General features: G+C 35.9%; 1 protein-coding gene across 2 annotated transcripts in view; it reads right to left on the bottom strand.

Moving 5' to 3' along the window:
- The window catches only part of RDX (radixin), a 47,977-nt gene extending 32,732 nt beyond the window's left edge, over positions 1–15,245 (bottom strand). The window contains exons 1-3 of one of the 2 annotated variants that reach the window (XM_024131309.1): positions 15,159–15,245; positions 3,766–3,861; positions 2,980–3,254 (exon numbers count right to left, since the gene is read on the bottom strand). In XM_024131309.1, the coding sequence (XP_023987077.1) occupies positions 2,980–3,254; positions 3,766–3,861; positions 15,159–15,221 (434 nt within the window). In that variant the 5' untranslated portion in view covers positions 15,222–15,245. The remainder of the gene's footprint in view (positions 1–2,979; positions 3,255–3,765; positions 3,862–15,158) is intronic. The other variant, XM_007117896.2, reaches the window with a different exon arrangement.
- Between the last annotated feature and the right edge of the window lie 4,972 nt (positions 15,246–20,217).

Here is a 20,217-nt window from a genome sequence, read left to right as displayed (position 1 = left end):
ATTAATTATTTTCCATCTTTTAAAGAACATGTCTATAAACTCATGCTTCCCTCCTCTTAGTATTTTTCTTAGTCACAGCCAAATTTCTTTCGTGAACTGTTCATACTCACCATCCTTCATTTCCATACCTCACATCACCACCCCCAGTCCACCACAATCTGGCTTCAACCCCCAACAATCTACTGAAACTGCTCTTATACTAGAGATATTTCAAACTCAATAGGTTCAAAACTGAAATCTTCCTCCACTGAAATGTGTTCCTTCTCCTCTTACCTTGAAAAGGTATTACAAACCACCCAAATGCCCAAGTCAGAAACCTGGTACACAAAAACTTATGTATATCTAGCTCTTTTTAAAAGAGAGGGATACTATCTGATGGAGCTGATTATTCCTATCAGCAGACTGCTAAACTCTACTGTGGGAGAACAGATTGCTTATCTGGGTTTTTCAATACAAGAATTATAAACATCCAACAAAATCATCAAATTATTGTGTTTGATTTAGATTCACCAAATAAGCTGATTACTAATTTCCCCCAGATATTTAGTGATAAAAGTTTCTTATATACTATACATGGAATAAATCAACGACTGAAGGTATCTTCTCCATTCTAAACCAACAACTTAGTATTCTGACTTTATGAGTCTCTTTTAAACTTAGATAGTTTGAATTAGTCCTCCTTAGACTAACAACTTGAAGGACACCTGACTGGACCTTCAAAGTTAAAGACCAAAACTTGAACAGCATGTGCTATCTTCCTTCTTCTAAATAGAATGAGTTACAGCACATATGCATGTAAAAGAAGTTAAATTAATTGTGTTTAAGTGATTCCAGTATCAAAAAAAATTTTTTTAATCACATGACTATTAAATGTAAGCCAATTACTTCATCTGGTACTCACCCAAACAGCAATCTGATCTAACACTGAAAGAACAGCTATCTATGTTATACTTGTTGAGATAAAACATGACTATTTTATGAACAATTAAGAATTTTAAGGGTAATTTTGATTATATATAACAGTTACCTTATGTTCTGATTTAAAAGCTAATCTGCTGGCATTTTACTATATATAAATTATACCTCAATTAAAATAAAAACTTTTAACTGAAATGAAATTCTACTGTACCAGTAATCAGTTACTCAATTTAGTGCTTAAAAAATCTGAGACAAGGAATTTTGGGCTGAAATAATCACCAAAAACAAACAGACTAATAAGTATCTCATATTCCTGATTCTTTCAGTGAACAACGTGCATTATTTTACCTTCTAAGATAACTATTATTGTTGCAATATTAAAGAGCACAACAGTATAATATTTAATAATCAATTATTAAAGCTACTGTTCTTAAGGGTACCTATAAAGCATATAACAACAGAATATAACTTATTAGCCAAAAATAATCGTTAATGCTTACAACCAAAGGAAATTAATAAAAAGTAGACAAAGTAGTTTTGTCTTTCTTTATATTTAGTACCTATGAAAAAGAAATTACACCTAAGGGCTTAAATACTATGAGGAAGTGACAGAGAACTGAAATTTTAGGTTAATATACAGTTTTGCCTTTAAACAGAAATTTTAAAATTCAGGAATCTGAGCTAAGAATTGTAATAACTTCTCTGGATTCTAAAGAAAAATCCCCATGTACATTCTAATATCAGGGTCATGCACGCTACTATAATTAAGAACTGAGATACTTAAAAGTAACATTTGATGTACTTTCTAGATTTTATAAATAACACTACCAACTAACACTTGTATTCACAATTAAAACTGTAAAGCATACAGTTCATGAACTGTAATCATACAGTAAGGTTGACAGAGCACAACTGTTACCCCAGTTTGCAGATTCAAACACTGAGGCTTAGAGAGTTTAAGTTATGTACTAAGGCCACATAATTAGCAAAGGGTAGAATCAGCATTCAAAATTTAGGTCTTCTTCTGCTAATGATGTTTTCCTATGCCATGCTACTTTAAAATAACTGTTATATTGAAACCGAGTCCCCCTAAACCAAGTTCTCTTACTGAGTTTTTGATTAATCTCTCTATCCAAAACTTTATTCCCTTTCCTTGTCCCCTCTAACCTCAATCCTGTGCTAACTGAACACTAATCAACCAAGTCAGATGACTAAAGTTGCTACTGTCCTACTGTCGCTAACATTGTTAATGTACTAAAGTTGCTATTATAGATATCATCATTAATGTACAAACTCAGGTTGTTTCTCCAGGGCAAGATGAGCTAACAGACCCTCAAGCCACAGACCACTGGCCAGAGAATCTTAAACCACAGACTTCTGACTCCCAAACTGTCACAAGACAATGATTAATTCTAGCCTCTTTGTTCTTCCCCTTTAAAAAGCCCCTAACTCAAAGACCAAGTGGCAGTGGGTCTGAGGCTTGTCTCCCACTCCCTTGCTTGGTACCCTGCAATAAATGCTACACTTTCCTTCACCACAACCAGGTGTCAGTAGACTGGCTTTCCTGCCTGGTCTAGTGACCAGACCCGAGTTCAGTAGAGACAGCAGTATGCTGCAGATGAGAACAGAGCCCTAGACTAGGAGTCTGAAAACCGAGCTTAAAAAGCCTTTTGAAAAGTTAGAAACTTAATTTTAATTCTACGGAGGAAATATAGCCTGGCACTTATTATTTTCAAAAGCATTTATTAAGCAACTATCTACCTGTGTGAGAATTTTTACTAATGAGCAACAATAGTCATGTCTTCCTCAAGCCCAAATTATCACTGCCTCCATTTATTGCTTATCTTGTGGGAATGAGAAGAGGCAGAAACTTTAAGTAATTACAGAGTATATAAATCTATGTAGCTTCTGGGTCATAACTTTTAAAACTATACTCTCTGATTCAGCTGGCAACTTAAAAATCTAAAACAAACAAACAACAACAACAAAAAACACAACCATTTACAAACTTCTAAAATATGATTTTTCAGAGACTATAACGTAAAAGCACGTTTCACTTACCGCTGGGGTAGGAGTCTATCATTAGCCAGGTAGCCTGGCTTATGAATCTCTTTATTAAAATCTCCATACTTGGCTTGGACAGCATAGGAAGCCAAAAGAACTGCAGTTTCTGGTGGACAATATATCTCATCATTTAAGATAGCTTCTTTAACTTGCAAGAAGAAAAGTCTCTGAGTTATTTCTTGAATTAATTCCTCAGAAACATCTTCAGGAAAGAATTTAGCTCTAAATTTGAACTGCAAAGGATTCTCTTTTTTAACATCTTGCTGTGTCACCTGAAACAGTAATTTCAAGTACTGTCAAAAATATTAAGTTCACAATAACTGACCACAGTCACATAAACTTCTTTGGAACAAAGTAGGATGTAAAACATAAGATTCTAAATCTATTAAGATTCTAAACCTGTAAAAAATGTATGTGTGAAAAAGTATGCTCATGAATGTGACCAGTAGTTCACAGATCCTAACTAATAACCAAATTGAAATTTCTCTTGAGAAGCTTATCCTGAAGATGTTTAAGTTAAGGTCAAAGTACTAAGTAACACCTCATAATATTTTTTACTTCTGAGTTTTCAAATAGCAAAAATGAACATTTCTTTCTTCGAAGATGATAAGTTGATGGTACCTTACTAAATTAAAAGACATGATACCTCTAATGATTCACAGAGATAACTGTAAAAGGAAGCTTGAAATCAATCAGACTCTGAGCTTTTCTGGCACAAATTCATGACCATGATAACTTCAAAGAACCTTAATTATTAGCTGGATGTTATCATACATGTTTTACCTTTTTATTTAGTTTAAGCCACGTAGAATAGCCCTTGCTGTCCACATACTGCAGCCCAAAAAACCAGACTTCACGCAAACCAACCGTTTTCACCACCTTAAAAAAAAAAAAAAGCCAATTTCAGTTCAACATTCACAACTGGATGGCACTATACTTCAAAAGAAAAACAAAACTACATAGAAATTATAGGTTTATTCTTTTGCTACAGAAAAGATCTTTCCTAAATTTAACATAGTAATTAAAGGAACGTTTCTGAAAATTTAAATTCAGGTTTTGTTTATTAAATTTTGTAGTGTCATTTCAATCTTATTTGATCCACTTTTTTGTATGTCCTTTTCCTTCTCATCTCCCATCTTGACCCAAACAGATAAAAAGAAGAATCTGGGGAACAGACACAGAGCTGTCATAATCCCACTTTTCCTATTTCAGTTTAGCACCCCACCCCCAAAACTATACTGTTAGGTAACCCAGACAATAGTATTATTTTGGTGATAAGAGTCTCTGAGGACATGTAAATGCCATGCCTCAGGGTATCCAGCTGCTGATCTCACCCCCATTCCTACTTCCCTTCATTCACCATCATATATTCTATGTTCTACCCTCACTGAGCAAAAAACCATCCTTGGAACACACCATAAATTTTACACTTCTACACCTTTGGTCGTGCTTCTTCCCCTGTGTAGAATGTTTCTTCTGTACTTTTACTACCTGTTAAATAATGTATTCTTCAAGGCCCAGCTCAACTAACATGCTTCCGTGAATGAAGCTTTCCTATCATCTAGATAAAATTAATCACTTGATCATTGATAATCCCATAGTACTTTACCTATACTGCTATTTGAACATTTATTTTATCATAATTAAATATTCTTAATAGAGTGTCTATTTACCCTCCTTGACTGTTTAAAACTAAGGACAGAGATTATTGCCTTATTCATTTTAATATCCATGTCATCTCCAAGAATGATTAGCCTCTGGTAGGTACTCAGTAGTATTAGGGTAAATAAAGTGGTAAACTAGGATTATTAATCCACACCTAGGATGAGGCCAACAAAAGCATATTTTTAATTCTATATTTAAAATAAAAGGAGGGAGGTGAGAGTTTATTAAGATTTTAAAAGCTTTACAAAAAGATTCAACATTAGTTCTTAAGGAATAAACATTCTTGGTTTAAAATAATAAATATTTCTTTTTACCTTTTTTGGCTTTAAAAACCTTTTTATTATTGAAAACTTCAAACATATACAAATAAGCAGTTAGTTAGAATAGTACAATAGTGTAAATGTACTCATCAGTCAGCTTTAATAGATAGAAACTCATGGCCAGTTCTGCTTCATCTACAGCACCTCTCCCCTCTCAGACTGTTTTGAAGCATATCCCAGATACACCATTTTATTTGTAAATACTTCATTTTAAAATTCTTAAACATAAGGAGTCTTATAAAAACAAAAGTAAAACATTACAATACCATTATCACACCAGAAAGACTTAACAGTAGTTCCCTAATATGCTGAAATTTCTGTTGCTATTTTTAAAATATATATTTTTTTACAGTTAATTTGTTCCAGTTAGGATCAGAATGAGATTTACAAATTGCATTTGTTTATCATTTTAAGTCATTTTTTCAAATTGTTTTATGTTGTGGTAAATTTGTATTATGACAATTTAAAGATATGTTTTGTTCATTCATACCCTCACAGCGTTGTAGAATCTTTCATTTTTTAAACCATAATTAAAATACCATTATTCACACCTAAAAAAATTAGCAGTTATTTCTTGCTATCAAATATCTAGAGCACAAGTTTTTCTTACGGTCTTATGAATTTTTCTTAATAGTTGGCTTCTTGAGCCACAATCCAAACTCCACACTTTTTATTTGATTGGTTTATCTCTCTTAACGTTAACTCTCTCTTACAGTTTTCTCTTTAGTTTTTTCCCTTTCTATCTTATTTGTGTATTAATTTTTTCACATCTTTACTGGAGTATAAATGCTTTACAATGTTGTGTTAGTTTCTGTTGTACAACAAAGTGAATCAGCTAAATGTATACATATATCCCCATTATCTCCTCTCTCTTGAGCTTCCCTCCCACTCTCACTATCCCACCCCTCTAGGTCATCACAAGGCATCCAGTTGATCTCCTTGTGCTATGCGGCAGCTTCCCACTAGCCATGCATTTTACATCACATAGCATACATATGTCCGTGCTACTCTCTCATCTCATCCCAGCTTCCCCCCACCAACCCCTGCCATGCCCTGAAGTCCATTCTCTACGTCTGCGTCTTTATTCCTGACCTGCTATGAGGTTCATCAGTACCGCTTTTTAAAATTCCATATATATGCGTTAGCATACGGTATGTGTTTTTCTCTTTCTGACTTACTTCACTTTGTAATACAGACTCGAGGTCCATCCACCTCATGACAAATAACTCAATTTCATTCTTTTTATGGCTGAGTAATATTCCATTTTTTGTATGTGCCACATCTTCTTTATCCATCCGTTGATGGACATTTAGGTTGCTTCCATGTCCTGGCTACTGTAAATAGTACTGCAGTGAACACTGTGGTACATGACTCTTTTTGAATTTTGGTTTTCTCAGGGTATATGCCCAGTAGTGGGATTGCTGAGTCATAGAGTAGCTCTATTTTTAGTACTTTAAGGAACCTCCATACTGTTCTCCATAGTGGCTGTATCAAATTACTTTCCCACCAACAGGGCAGGAGGGTTCCCTTTTCTCTACACCCTCTCCAGCATTTACGTTTCTACATTTTATGATGATGGCCATTCTGACTGGTGTGAGGTGATACCTCATTGTGGTTTTGATTTGCATTTCTCTAGTGATAAGTGATGTTAAGCATCTTTTCACGTATTTTTTGGCCATTTGTATGTCTTCTATGGAGAAATGTCTATTTAGGTCTTTTGCCCATCTTTTGATTGTGTTGTTTGTTTCTGTGATATTGAGCTGCATGAGCAGCTTCTATATTTTAGAGATTAATCCTTTGTCAGTTGCTTCATTTGCAAATATTTTTTTCCCATTCTGAGGGGGGTCAAAAAGGATCTTGCTGTGATTTATGTCATACAGTATTCTGCCTATATTTTCCTCTAAGAGTTTTACAGTGTCTGGCCTTACATTTAGGTCTTTAATCCAATTTGAGCTTATTTAGTGTGTTCTAACTTCATTCTTTTACATGCAGCTGTCCATTTTTCCCAGCACCACTTACTGAAGAGGCTGTCTTTTCTCCACTGTATATTCTTGCCTCCTTTGTCAAAGATAAGGTGACCATATGTGTGTGGGTTTATCTCTGGGCTATCTATCCTGTTCCATTAATCTATATTTCTGGTTTTGTGCCGGTACCATACTGTCTTGATTACTGTAGCTTTGTAGTATAGCCTGAAGTCAGTGAGCCTGATTCCTCCAGCTCCTTTTTTCTTTCTCAACATCGCTTTGGCTATTCGGGGTCATTTGCGTTAACACACGAAATGTAAAATTTTTTGTTCTAATTCTGTGAAAAATGCCATTGGTAATTTGACAGGGATTGCACTGAATCTGTAGACTGCTTTGGGTACTATAGTCATTTTCAAAATACTGACTCTTCCAATCCAGAAGCATGGTATCTCTCTCCATCTGTTTATGTTACCTTGATTTCTTTCATCAGTGTTTTAATAGCTTTCTGAGTACAGGTCTTTTGCCTCCTTAGGTAGGTTTATTCCTAGGTATTTTATTCTTTTTGTTGTGATGGTAAATGGGACTGTTTCCTTAATTTCTCTTTCTCATCTTTTGTTGTTGGTGCATAGGAATGCAAGAGATTTCTATGCATTAATTTTGTATCCTGCAACCTTACCAAATTCACTGATTAGTTCTAGTAGTTTTCTGATGGCATCTTTAGGGTTTTCTATGTATAGTATCATGTCATCGGCAAACAGTGACAGTTTTACTTCTTCTTTTCCAATTTGGATTCCTATTGTTTCTTTTTCTTCTCTGACTGCCATGGATAGGACTCCCAATACTATACTGAATAACAGTGTTGAGAGTGGACATCCTTGTCTTGTTCCTGACCTTAGAGGAAATGCTTTCAGTTTTTCACTACTGAGAATGTTTGCTGTGGGTTTGTCATATACGGCTTTTATTATGCTGAGGTAGGTTCCCTCTATGCCCACTTTCAGGAGAGTTTTTATCATTAAATGGGTGTTGAATTTTGTCAAAAGCTTTTTCTGCATCTATTGAGATGATCATATGGTTTTTCTTCTTTAATTTGTTAATATAGTGTATCACATTGATTTTTTTGCCTATACTGAAGAATCCTTGCATCCCTGGGATAAATCCCACTTGATCATGATGTACGATCCTTTTAATGTGTTGTTGGATTCTGTTTGCTAGTATTTTGTTGAGGATTCTTGTGTCTATGTTCATCAGTGATATTCGTCTATAATTTTCTCTTTTTGTGATATCTTTGTCTGGTTTTGGTATCAGGGCGATGGTGGCCTCATAGAACGAGTTTGGAAGTGTTCCTCCCTCTGCAATTTTTTGGAAGAGTCTGAGAAGGATAGTTGTTAACTCTTCTCTAAATGTCTGGTAGAATTCACCTGTGAAGCCATCTGGTCCTGGACTTTTGTTTGTTGGCAGATTTTTAATTACAGCTTCAACTTCATTACCTGTGATTGGTCTGTTTATATTTTCTAATTCTTCCTGGTTCAATCTTGGAAGGTTGTACTTTTCCAAGAATTTGTTCCTTCCTTCCAGGTTGTCCATTTTATTGGCATATAGTTGCTTGCAGTGCTCTCTTATGATCTTTTGTATTTCGGCAGTGTCAGGTGTAATCTCTCCTTTGTCATTTCTAATTTTATTGATTTGAGTCCTCTCCCTTTTTTTCTTGATGAGTCTGGCTAATGGTTTATCAATTTTGGTTATCTTCTCAAAGAAACAACTTTTAGTTTCATTAATCTTTGCTATTGTTTTCTTCGTTCCTATTTCATTTATCTCTGCTCTGATCTTTATGATTTCTTTCCTTCTAGTAACTTTGGGTTTTATTTTTTTTCTTTTTCTAGCTGCTTTAGGTGTAAGGTTAGATTGTTTATTTGAGATTTTTCTTGTTATTTGAGGTGAGCTTGAATTGCTATGAACTTCTCTTTTAGAACAGCTTTTGCTGCGTCCCATAGGTTTTGGATCGTCGTGTTTTCATTGTCATTTGTTTCTAGGTATTTTTTAATTTCTTCTTTGATTTCTTCAGTGATCTCGTTATTTAGCAGCACACTGTTTAGCCGCCATGTATTTGTGTTTTTAACTGTTTTTTTCCTGTAATTGATTTCTAATCTCATAGCATTGTGGTTGGAAAAGATGCTTGATACAATTTCAACTTTCTTAAATTTTCCAAGGCTTGATTTGTGACCCAAGATGTGATCTATTCTGGAGCACATTCTATGTGCACTAGTGAAGAAAGTGTATTCTTCTGTTTTCTGGTGGAATGTCCTAAAAATATCAATTAAGTCTATCCGGTCATTTAAAGCTTGTGTTTCCTTATTTATTTTCTGTCTAGATGATCTACTGGTGTAAGTGGGGTGTTAAAGTCCCCCACTATTGTTGCGTTACTGTCGATTTCTCCTTTTACGGTTGTTAGCATTTGCCTTATGTATTGACGTGCTCCTATGTTGGGTGCATAAATATTTATAATTATTAAGTTTTCCTCTTGGATTGATCCCTTGATCATTATGTAGTGTCCTTTCTTATCTCTTGTAACAGTCTTTACCTTAAAGTCTATTTTATCTGATATGAGCATTGCTAATCCAGCTTTCTTGTGATATCCATTTGCATGGAATATCTTTTTCCATCCCCTCACTTTCAGTCTGTATGTGTCCCTAGGTCTGAAGTGGGTTTCTTGTAGACAACATATATAAGGATCTTGTTTTTATATCCATTCAGCCAGCCTGTGTCTTTTGTTTGGAGCATTTGATCCATTTACATTCAAGGTGATTATCAATATGTATGTTCCTATTACCATTTTCTTAATTGATTTGGGTTTGTTTTTGCGGGTCTTTTTCTTCTCTTGTGTTTTCCGCTTAGAGAAGTTCCTTTAGCATTTGTTGTAAAGCTGCTTTGCTGGTGCTGAATTCTCATAGCTTTTGCTTGTCTGTACAGCTTTTGATTTCTCCATCAAATCTGAATGAGATCCTTGCCAGGTAGAGTAATCTGGGGTGTAGGTTTTTCCCTTTCATCACTTTAAATATGTCCTGCCACTCCCTTCTGGCTTGCAGAGTTTCTGCTGAAAGATCAGCTGTTAACCTTATGGGGATTCCATTGTATGTTATTTGTTGCTTTTGCTGCTTTTAACATTTTTTCTTTGTATTTAATTTTTGATAGTTTGAGTAGTATGTGTCTCAGCGTATTTCTTTTGGGTTTATCCTGTATGGGACTCTCTGCACTTCCTGGACTTGACTATTTCCTTTCCCACGTTAGGTAAGTTTTTGACTATTATCTCTTCAAATATTTTCTCAGACCCTTTCTTTTCCTCTTCTTCTTTTGGGAACCCTATAATTTGAATGTTGGTGGGTGCATTTAATGTTGTCCCAGAGGTCTCTGAGACTGTCCTCTATTCTTTTCATTCTTTTTTCTTTATTCTGCTCCCCGGCAGTTACTTCCACCATTTTATCTTCCAGCTCACTTATCTGTTTTTCTGCCTCAGTTATTCTATTGATCCCTTCTAGAGTATTTTTAATTTCAGTTATTGTGTTGTTCATCACTGTCTGTTTGCTCTTTAGTTCTTCTAGATCCTTGTTAAATGTTTCTTGTATTTTCTCCATTCCGTTTCCAAGATTTTGGATCATCTTTACTATCATTACTCTGAATTCTTTTTCAGGTAGGTTGTCTATTTTGTCTTCATTTATTTGGTCCTGTAGGTTTTTACCCTGCTCCTTCATCTGTAACATATTTTTTGTCATTTGATTTTTTTTTTTTTTGATGGGTAGGGCTGTATTCCTGTCTCACTGGTTGTTTGGCCTGAGGCATCCAGCACTGGCGTTTGCAGGCAGTTGGGTAGAGCTGGGTCTTGGTGCCGAGATGAACTCCGGGAGGCCTCACTCCAATTAATATGCCCTGGGGTCTGAGGTTCTCTGTTAGTCCAGTGGTTTGGACTCAGCGCTCCCACCACAAGAACTCGGGCCCAACCTCCAGCTTGGGAACCAGGATCCCACAATCTGGGTGGCATGGCAAAAAAAAAAACAGAGAGAGAGAAAAAGGAGCAGTACAATAACAAAGAATAAAAAATAAAGATAAAAATATATTCAGAAAAATAAAAATATAATTGAAACAACTGCAACAAGGTAAAACAAAACCACAACAGCAAAATAAAAAGGGGGGGGAACAAGCCAAAAGGAGCAAAACAATAACAAAGTATAAAAAATAAGATAAAAATTAGAAAAAGAAAAGATTAGAAAAAATAAAAATGAATCAACAACAAGGTAAAACAGAACCCCAATCTAAAAGAAAAAAAAAAGAAGAATAAAAAGCCTTGGTTATGGGTGGCAGAGTTTAGGTGGGGTGTGGAACTTAGGCAGGGGCAGGGTTTAGGGTGGATTGGGGCCTAGTTGGGGTGGTGGGGGTGACGTTTGAGTGTGGGGCAGGGTCTAGGCTCAAAAATTGTTTTTTGAATTTCACTTTTTATGTAGCAGGTTCTTATTAGTTATCTATTTTACACATACTAGTGTATATATGTCAAAAATCTAAAAACATGTCAGGCTTTTGGTTTCAAGAGAGCAAACTGAACCCTTCAGTTTACTCTCCCTGTTTAAAAATCTTACTGACATGACATACGCAAATAATTAAAAATAAGAAAAAACATTTAGCTGTGCTAGGAAAGGTTACATTTTAAAAAAAAAGAAAAATTTCTGAATGGTATGGGATATAAAGACCCATACTGATGGCAAATGCCGATCAATGCCAAACAACCAAAACTTTTTTTTTTTAATTTTTATTTATTTTTTTGGTTGCATCGGGTTTTCGTTGCTTCATGTGGACTTTCTCTAGGTGCTGTGAGTGGGGGCTACTTTTCGTTGCGGTACACAGGCTTCTCATTGCCGTGGCTTCTCTTGTTGCGGAGCACAGGCTCTAGGCGCGTGGGCTTCGGTATTTGCAGCACGCGAGCTCAGTAGATGCAGCACATGGACCCTAGAGAGTGTGGGCTTCAGTAGTTGTGGCGCACAGGCTCAGCAGCTGTGGTGCACAGGCTTAGTTGCTCCGTGGCATGTGGGATCTTCCCAGACCAGGGATCGAACCTGTGTCCCCTGCGTTGGCAGGTGGATTCTTAACCACAGCACCACCAGGGAAGTCACAACCAAAACTTTAATGTGGACAAAAGAGACCCCAGATAATTCAACTTTGGCAAAAGATAGATTGTCCCAACAGCTCCACAGAAAACATTCCAGTTCAGAGTGGCAGGAGTAGGAAATGTCAAGAGCAGCAGAGAGAAGTGTACCAAAGCACAGGCCTCAGCTTCTGTTTCCAGGCTTTTTGTGATTCACAATGCTGCTAAGTAAAAGGGGGACTTACCACAGTGGGGCACAAGGGACAGTCTCTTAACTAACTTCAGACTATCACACACACACACCAGGAAAAATAAGAGAGCACAGTTGTGAAATTCCTTAAGAGGCCCCATCTTTCCCTACTTCTAAAAGTGTTCTAGGAAGCTTTAAATCATGAACTTACAAGTAAAAACATACTTGGGCACATAACTGCATTATATGTATATTTATTTAAAAGTTATACAATGCTAACACACTAATAAATTAGCATATTTTTAAAAAATAATTTGAAAGAGGAAAGACAAAAATATAGACAAACATTTTAATATTTTTTCTTGCATCCGAACAGATCATGCTGAATACTCCTTGGGGTATTACTATTCTAATCCCACAAGCAGAAGCTGGAAGAGGAGGCCAGTGAAGAAAGAGTCAGCAGGGAGCAAACCAAAGGGCCTCAAGCACTCAACTAGAGTCCTCCACAGGGCAGATGGCCTCAAGCTGACATCCTAATCAGAAGTGAGGTTTTGTTACAGGTGGATTCATTTGACAGAACTCCTACCCCTAGGTCTGTTCCTGGCCTGACCCTGAACCTACTGACCTGACAGCCCACCCATATACTCACTACACCCAAGGTAACGCCTGCTTTTAGATCCTAGCATTCTGGCTCTCGTTATCAGGAAATAGAACAGGGACTACAAGAATTAATTGCTGAGAGAGCCCATAACATATAACAATACTCTTTAATTTAGACCTCTTCATTTACAATATGAAATGTGTATAGTAAATACTGTTTTACATACTTTACACAGAGTCTCAATTAGTTCTCACAAACACCTTCTGAAGGAGTAATGTTATCATCATCCTAATTGTACAAATGAGAAAAATGAGGCAAAGAAAGTATTTGTTTGTGTGAAGTCAAAGAGCTACAGCTGGGTTTCTACTACAGGCAGTGTGGTTCCAAAGCCCACACTTTTCAACTACTACATATTACTGCATTATAATATATGTAGTTTCATTTTCCTTCATGTCCAAACTAAAGCAATTCTGCTTAGTAAAAAACAAATATTTTATTTCTCACTAACAAAAAGGCCCACTTGCTGATTAGTTCTTGACTAACACAAAACATTTTGCTCACTATAAATAACATTTCAATATGCTATGAAGTAGTAAATGCTAACTGCATCTACATTTTTATTCAAATAAGACAGACTATGTATTTACAAAACAGGAGACCTAGAAGAATCAACAGAAGTGAATATTAGTTCACAAAAGTAAAATATCTATAACGTATGGTGCATGCAGCTGCTTATGCTGTTGTCTTAAAAATTTGCTCACTCACACCAAAAAAAAGCCTTTCATCTTCCAAACAGACTTTATCAGGGCGTTCAAGTTCATTAATTATCTAATCAAGAGATTAAGTTTACTACTTTGTCAAGAGAAGAAACAACTTCCCAGGAGTTTTTAAATTCTATTTCATCATATTTTGGATCAGTAGCTATCTAATATGTTATTTATTGCTGTAATGCCAGAAACTCTCTCTCCCATTTTCTAAGGTCAATAGTAAGCTTGATCGCAGACTATTGCTCTCCTGCTCATATGTATCAATAAAAGTTTATGTAAAAGTTACCTTCCTCTTTTTTGCAATCAATTCACTTCTTAACCACTTGACCTCTGGTCACCAATCTCTTTCCTCCTTTTCTCAATGAAACTTGATTACTTACAACATTATATACAGCATTACCCAGGGAGCCTAAATAAAAATACTAATAGTTTAGAGCAGGTCCCAGACTAACAGACTCTCTAGAGGTGGTTTCCAAGCATTGCTTTTTTTTTCCTCTTGAAAGCTCCCCAGGGTGGCTCAAATGTGCTCTCAAGAGTGAGAACAAAAAGACAATATCAGTAGTCCAAGTTCTTTAACATGTTCTAATTCTAGGCTAGCATATTATGAGCCAACGACATCAAACTGCTGTCAGGTGCCTGTTTATAGCCTGTGCCTTTGCTCCTGCCATCCCCTTGAAACCAAGTCCCCCTAAAACCGAGTTCCCCTACCAAGTTTAGGATTAACCTCTCTATCCAACTTTATTCCCTTTCTTGTCCCCTCTGACCTTAATCCTGTGCTAAATGAACACTAATCAACCAGAGTCAGATGACCAAAACTGCTGTTGTTGATAATATCATTAATGTACTAAAATTGCTGTTGTATCATCAGATATCATCATTAATGTACAGCTTACTTCTCCAGGGCAAAATAAGCTAACAGACAACCAAGTCATGGACCACCTGGCTAGTGAATCATAAACCAGAGACATCCTTTCTTCTACGATTAAGAAATGTCAGAGAAAATGTCACAAGATGATGATTAACCCCAGCTTCTTTGTTCTTTCCCTTTTAAAAAAAAACCTCTAACTCAAAGACCAGGTTGGAGTGGATCTGAGACTTGTCTCCCACTCCCTTGCTTGGGGCCCTGCAATAAACCCTTACTTTGCTGCAAACTCTCACTGTCAAGAGTTTGACTTTCTGTGCTGCGGGAACACAAGCCCATTGCTTGGTTACACCCTCTGTCTAGGATCTCCACTTATTCCACTCATGGACTACGGAGAATATCTTTGAATTCCTTTTAGTACTCATTACAATGATTTGCATAACAGATGTTAAATAAATACCTGCTAATAATTATTTTTAAAAAGTCCTCTCTCTCAAAATCTAGGAATGAGAAAGACTAACCCCTACAGTTGTTCAAGACATTTGAACAGGTACTGTGAAATATTCCAAGTGCTACATTGTTGCATTATAAGTAAAGGTATAGAAAAACACAGAAAGAAGTATGCAGTAGCATCCACACTATGGTGTCAAAATTACATACTTCATTTGGTAAATGATACCTGGTCAAAAAGTTGTTTGCCAGTTGTGTTGGGCTGAATGGCAAATTCCAGCTCAGCATCCATTGTTGTTACTCTTACATTGATCTGCAATGAAAACAAAGGGAAAATCAGTAGAAAAGAGAAAACACTTTTATCTGATTTATAAAATAAAGTGGTATCATATGTAGGCAGTAAAAAGCAACTCTATAATGTACCTAATATTTTCTTTATTAAAGTGATAGTTTGATTTATTTATATTTGTTTTTGATTTATTGAATACTTAACATACAGTAGACACGAGGACCTGCGCTTTTCATTTTCTTATTTAGCCTCTGCAACAATACTAGGAGATATGTGCATTTCTATAGAAAAGTTCATTTCTATAGAAAAGTTTCCATCACTTGCCCAAGGACACATGGATATCAAATGGCAGGGCAGAAGTATAACTCCAAATTCTTTGAATGTCATTCACTATTCCATATTTCTTTCAATACAAAAATCAAATATTTAGTTTGATTTATACTGCAAATGTATTATTCTTCACTTTATAAAAACCATTCATCTATTGCCTTTTATTTGCTAGACTGTTTTAAATTCCAATTTTTGGGTGTAAATACCTTTTCAGTTGGATATCTCACCAAAAACGTAACATGCCTTAACCAAAATAATTTTTACTCCAGAACAGCATCTTCACCTAGAATTCACCAGGATATGGTAAAAACCTATCTTTTTAACTTTTAACTCACACTATTAGAACTCTAAATCAGACTTATTTCCCCTTACGTTTTACTCATGCTAACAACCACATGTACCTCCACACATGTACTTTTATCTGAAATACCTTCTCTAATCAAAAAAATCTTATAGCGTTCCTTCTTTAAAATAATCTTTTAGGAAATATTAATACACATAAAATACTTGTAACATATATAGACAACGAAGCATAACAAAATAAAACCCACTGTAACATAACAATAAATATATATTTGGTCTTCATCCTGGTTCCTGGCAGAGCTCCTAAAATCGCTGGAATTTCCTGAGTGGTAGATGTGAGAGGAGGATCTTTTGTTATTCATAATAAGCTCTTTTCAACCATAACGGAGTTTATGCTAATGAGGTGACTCCAGATGGACCCTAATAGCTTCAGAATGGAGGCTGGTAGCCAGAGAAACCAATCACGTGATTAGAGGATTGAACCTTTTAGACACCCACCACGACTGCCCCGGAGGGGAAAGGCTGGGGAATGAGCTGATCATCAATGTCCAATGATTTAATCAATCACACCTATGAAATTGAACCTCCATAAAACCCTAAACAAAAGGGTTCAGAGCTTCCCTGCTTCTTCCTGCTGGGAGGGTGGTGCACTGCAAACTCCAAAGACAGAAAGAAACTCCTTCACTTGGGACCCTTCTGGACCTCACCTTCTTCATCTGTTTCATTTGTATCCTTTATAGTACCCTTCACATGAACCAGTAATAGTAAGTAAAGTGTCTCCCTGAGTTCTGTAAGCTGTTATAGCAAATTATAGAATCTGAAGGGGGATCGTGGGAATCCCCAAACTTTAGCCAAGTTAGACAGAAGTGTGAGTCACTTGCACTACCTGTGATTAGCTTCAGAAGTCCAGAGCAGTCCGGTGGGTCTGCGCTAATTCTGGGTAGTTGTGTCAGAACAAATTAAATTGCAGGACACACACTGGTATCCACATAGAATTGGAGAGCTGCTTGGTATGGAAAAGCCACACATTTGGTATCAGAACATTCTGAATAAAGAAAATGTTTTCCTTTTTGGTGTCAGAACATTTTGAACAAAGAAAAGGTTCTCCTTTACCCATAAATCTACCATTCAACTTAAAAACTAGAAATGACAAAAAATGTCATCGGTGTGTTTCTTCTTTGTGAATTTCCCTGACCCCAATGCCCACAGGTAAGTACTAACCTAAATTTTGTGTTTGTCATCCCCTTAGCTTTTTAAAACACAATAGTTCTGTCACAAATGTAGGTATCTATATGTAAAATATTGTTTAGTTTTTGATTTTTAGCTGTATAGCTGTACTAAAATTGTATAATACTTGCTAATAAAGTCTTTCTTGATGTGGGCAATGATTACATATGTATATTTTATGAAAATTCATCTACACACTTATATATTCTTTTGCATATGCATATTCTATTTCAATAAAAGGTTTAAACAAAAATTCTGCTACACTACAGTTTGCCTTTTCACAATTATATTTCTAAGATTCACTGATGCTTTTGTGAGTAGCTGCAATTCATGCATCTTTATGTAACTAGACAGTAATTCATTTACCATTTTCCTATCGACTGACATTAAATTGTTTCCAATTTTTTGGTTATTAAGAACAATACTGCTATGAACATTCTTGTACATGTCTCCTAGTGCATGTGTCTGAGTTTCTCTAGAAGTATAACTCAGAATTCCTGGGTGATAAAGTATGCATAGCTTCAACTTTACAATGTAATGCTGAATTGTCTTCCAGCATGATTGTAACAATTTACACTCCCATAAATAATAATTCCTGCTGCTCTATATTTTCACTAATAGTGGATATAATCAGATTTTTTAATGTTCAACAATCTAGTGGGTATAAAATAATATCTCAATATGGTGTTAATATGCAGGTTCTTGATCCCTAATGAAGTTGGGAACATTTTCTTATGTGTGATATGCAGAATTATAAGACAGCCCCCATGATCTCCTCCCCCCTACCCCCACCTTACTCCCATGATTATGTTAACATTACAAGACAAAAGGGATTTTGCAGATGTACTTAAGGTTACTAATCAGTTGACCTTAAGATAGGAAAATCATTGTGAGTGGGCCTGAGCTAATCACATGATTCCTTTAAAAGCAAAGAGTTTGCTCTGACTGGTTGCAGAAGTCAGAGAGATTTAAAGTGTGAGAGGACTATGACATTAAAGAGGTTCTCCACTACTGAACTGGAGGGGGCATGAGCAAAGGACTTGTCACACACACCACACTCTAGGACTAAGAGAGACCCCTGGCCAACAGCTAGCAAGAAAATGGGGACTTCATTCACCAGAAAAGAAGGATAGATCATTCTGCAAGGAAATGGATTCTGCCAATGACAGAAATGAGCTTGAAAGAGAACCCCAAACTCCAGATGAGAATGCAGTTGAGCTACACCTTGATTTCAGGGTAGTGAGACCCTGAGCAGAGAATCCATTCATATCATCCCATATTTCTAGCATATAAAACTGTGAGATAATAGATGTGTGTTGTTTCAAGCTACCAAATTTGTGATAATTTGTTACAGAGCAATAGAAACGTAATATAATATGCTTATTGACCACTCAAGTCTCCTCATCTTTCACAATGTCTGTTCACATGTATTGCTTATTTTTCTATTGGGTTGTCTTATTCTTACTCATATGTGGGAGATCTTTATATATTCTAGATATTAACCCTTTGTCAGTTGCTTGCATTACAAAGAAATCTACTAGTTTGTAGCTTGCCCTTCTATTTTATGAAGAGTTACTCTCTGATAAACATTTTTTAAATTTTAATGTTGAATTTATCAATGTTTTACATGCAGGTATCAATTTTTTGCCATATTTAAGAAAACCTTTAACACAACATTGTAAATCAACTATACCCCAATATAAAATAAAATAGTTTTTTAAAAAGCAAAGAAATCCTTCCCTAGTCTGGAGTCATAAAGATATTCTTATATTTCCTATCAAAGTTTTGTTTTTCATAGTTTGTCTTCAATGATTTTTGCTTATGATTTAAGGTAGAAATCCAATTTCATTTCCTAATCCCCAAAGGGATAATAATACAGTGATTTTAAACATCCAAACATGATGTATATTGATTACCTCATTCACTCTCCAAAGACTGCACTGTCACAAATCTAATATCCATAGGTATGGGTCTAATTTTGTGCTATTCTGTTGCACTGTTCAATTGAACTATTCTGCCAATACCATATTGTCTGAATTACTGTATCTTTAAATAAGTCTTGATATCTGGTATGGCAAGTCTTCCCTTATTATTTTCAGAACTGTTTTGGCTATTCTTGTCTCTTTGTTCTTGCTCTTGACTCCACATATAATTATAAATTTTTCAAAACACCGCATTATGATTTAAATTGGAACTACACTAAATTCATCAGCCTCTTGGGGTAAAAAATGACATCTTTTCAATATTGACTCTTAATATCCAGGTGTATGGTTCTTTCTATGCATTGATTTAGGTCTTCTTTAAGATCGATCATCTTTACTATCATTACTCTGAATTCTTTTTCAGGTAGGTTGTCTATTTTGTCTTCATTTATTTGGTCCTGTAGGTTTTTACCCTGCTCCTTCATCTGTAACATATTTTTTGTCATTTGATTTTTTTTTTTTTTGATGGGTAGGGCTGTATTCCTGTCTCACTGGTTGTTTGGCCTGAGGCATCCAGCACTGGCGTTTGCAGGCAGTTGGGTAGAGCTGGGTCTTGGTGCCGAGATGAACTCCGGGAGGCCTCACTCCAATTAATATGCCCTGCGTGGCTTCTCTTGTTGCGGAGCACAGGCTCTAGGCGCGTGGGCTTCGGTATTTGCAGCACGCGAGCTCAGTAGATGCAGCACATGGACCCTAGAGAGTGTGGGCTTCAGTAGTTGTGGCGCACAGGCTCAGCAGCTGGTCTGAGGTTCTCTGTTAGTCCAGTGGTTTGGACTCAGCGCTCCCACCACAAGAACTCGGGCCCAACCTCCAGCTTGGGAACCAGGATCCCACAATCTGGGTGGCATGGCAAAAAAAAAAACAGAGAGAGAGAAAAAGGAGCAGTACAATAACAAAGAATAAAAAATAAAGATAAAAATATATTCAGAAAAATAAAAATATAATTGAAACAACTGCAACAAGGTAAAACAAAACCACAACAGCAAAATAAAAAGGGGGGGGGAACAAGCCAAAAGGAGCAAAACAATAACAAAGTATAAAAAATAAGATAAAAATTAGAAAAAGAAAAGATTAGAAAAAATAAAAATGAATCAACAACAAGGTAAAACAGAACCCCAATCTAAAAGAAAAAAAAAAGAAGAATAAAAAGCCTTGGT

Source organism: Physeter macrocephalus, chromosome 16, assembly GCF_002837175.3.
Source record: "Physeter macrocephalus isolate SW-GA chromosome 16, ASM283717v5, whole genome shotgun sequence".
Taxonomy (NCBI): domain Eukaryota; kingdom Metazoa; phylum Chordata; class Mammalia; order Artiodactyla; family Physeteridae; genus Physeter; species Physeter macrocephalus.
This window is presented reverse-complemented; position numbering and strand designations above follow the sequence as displayed.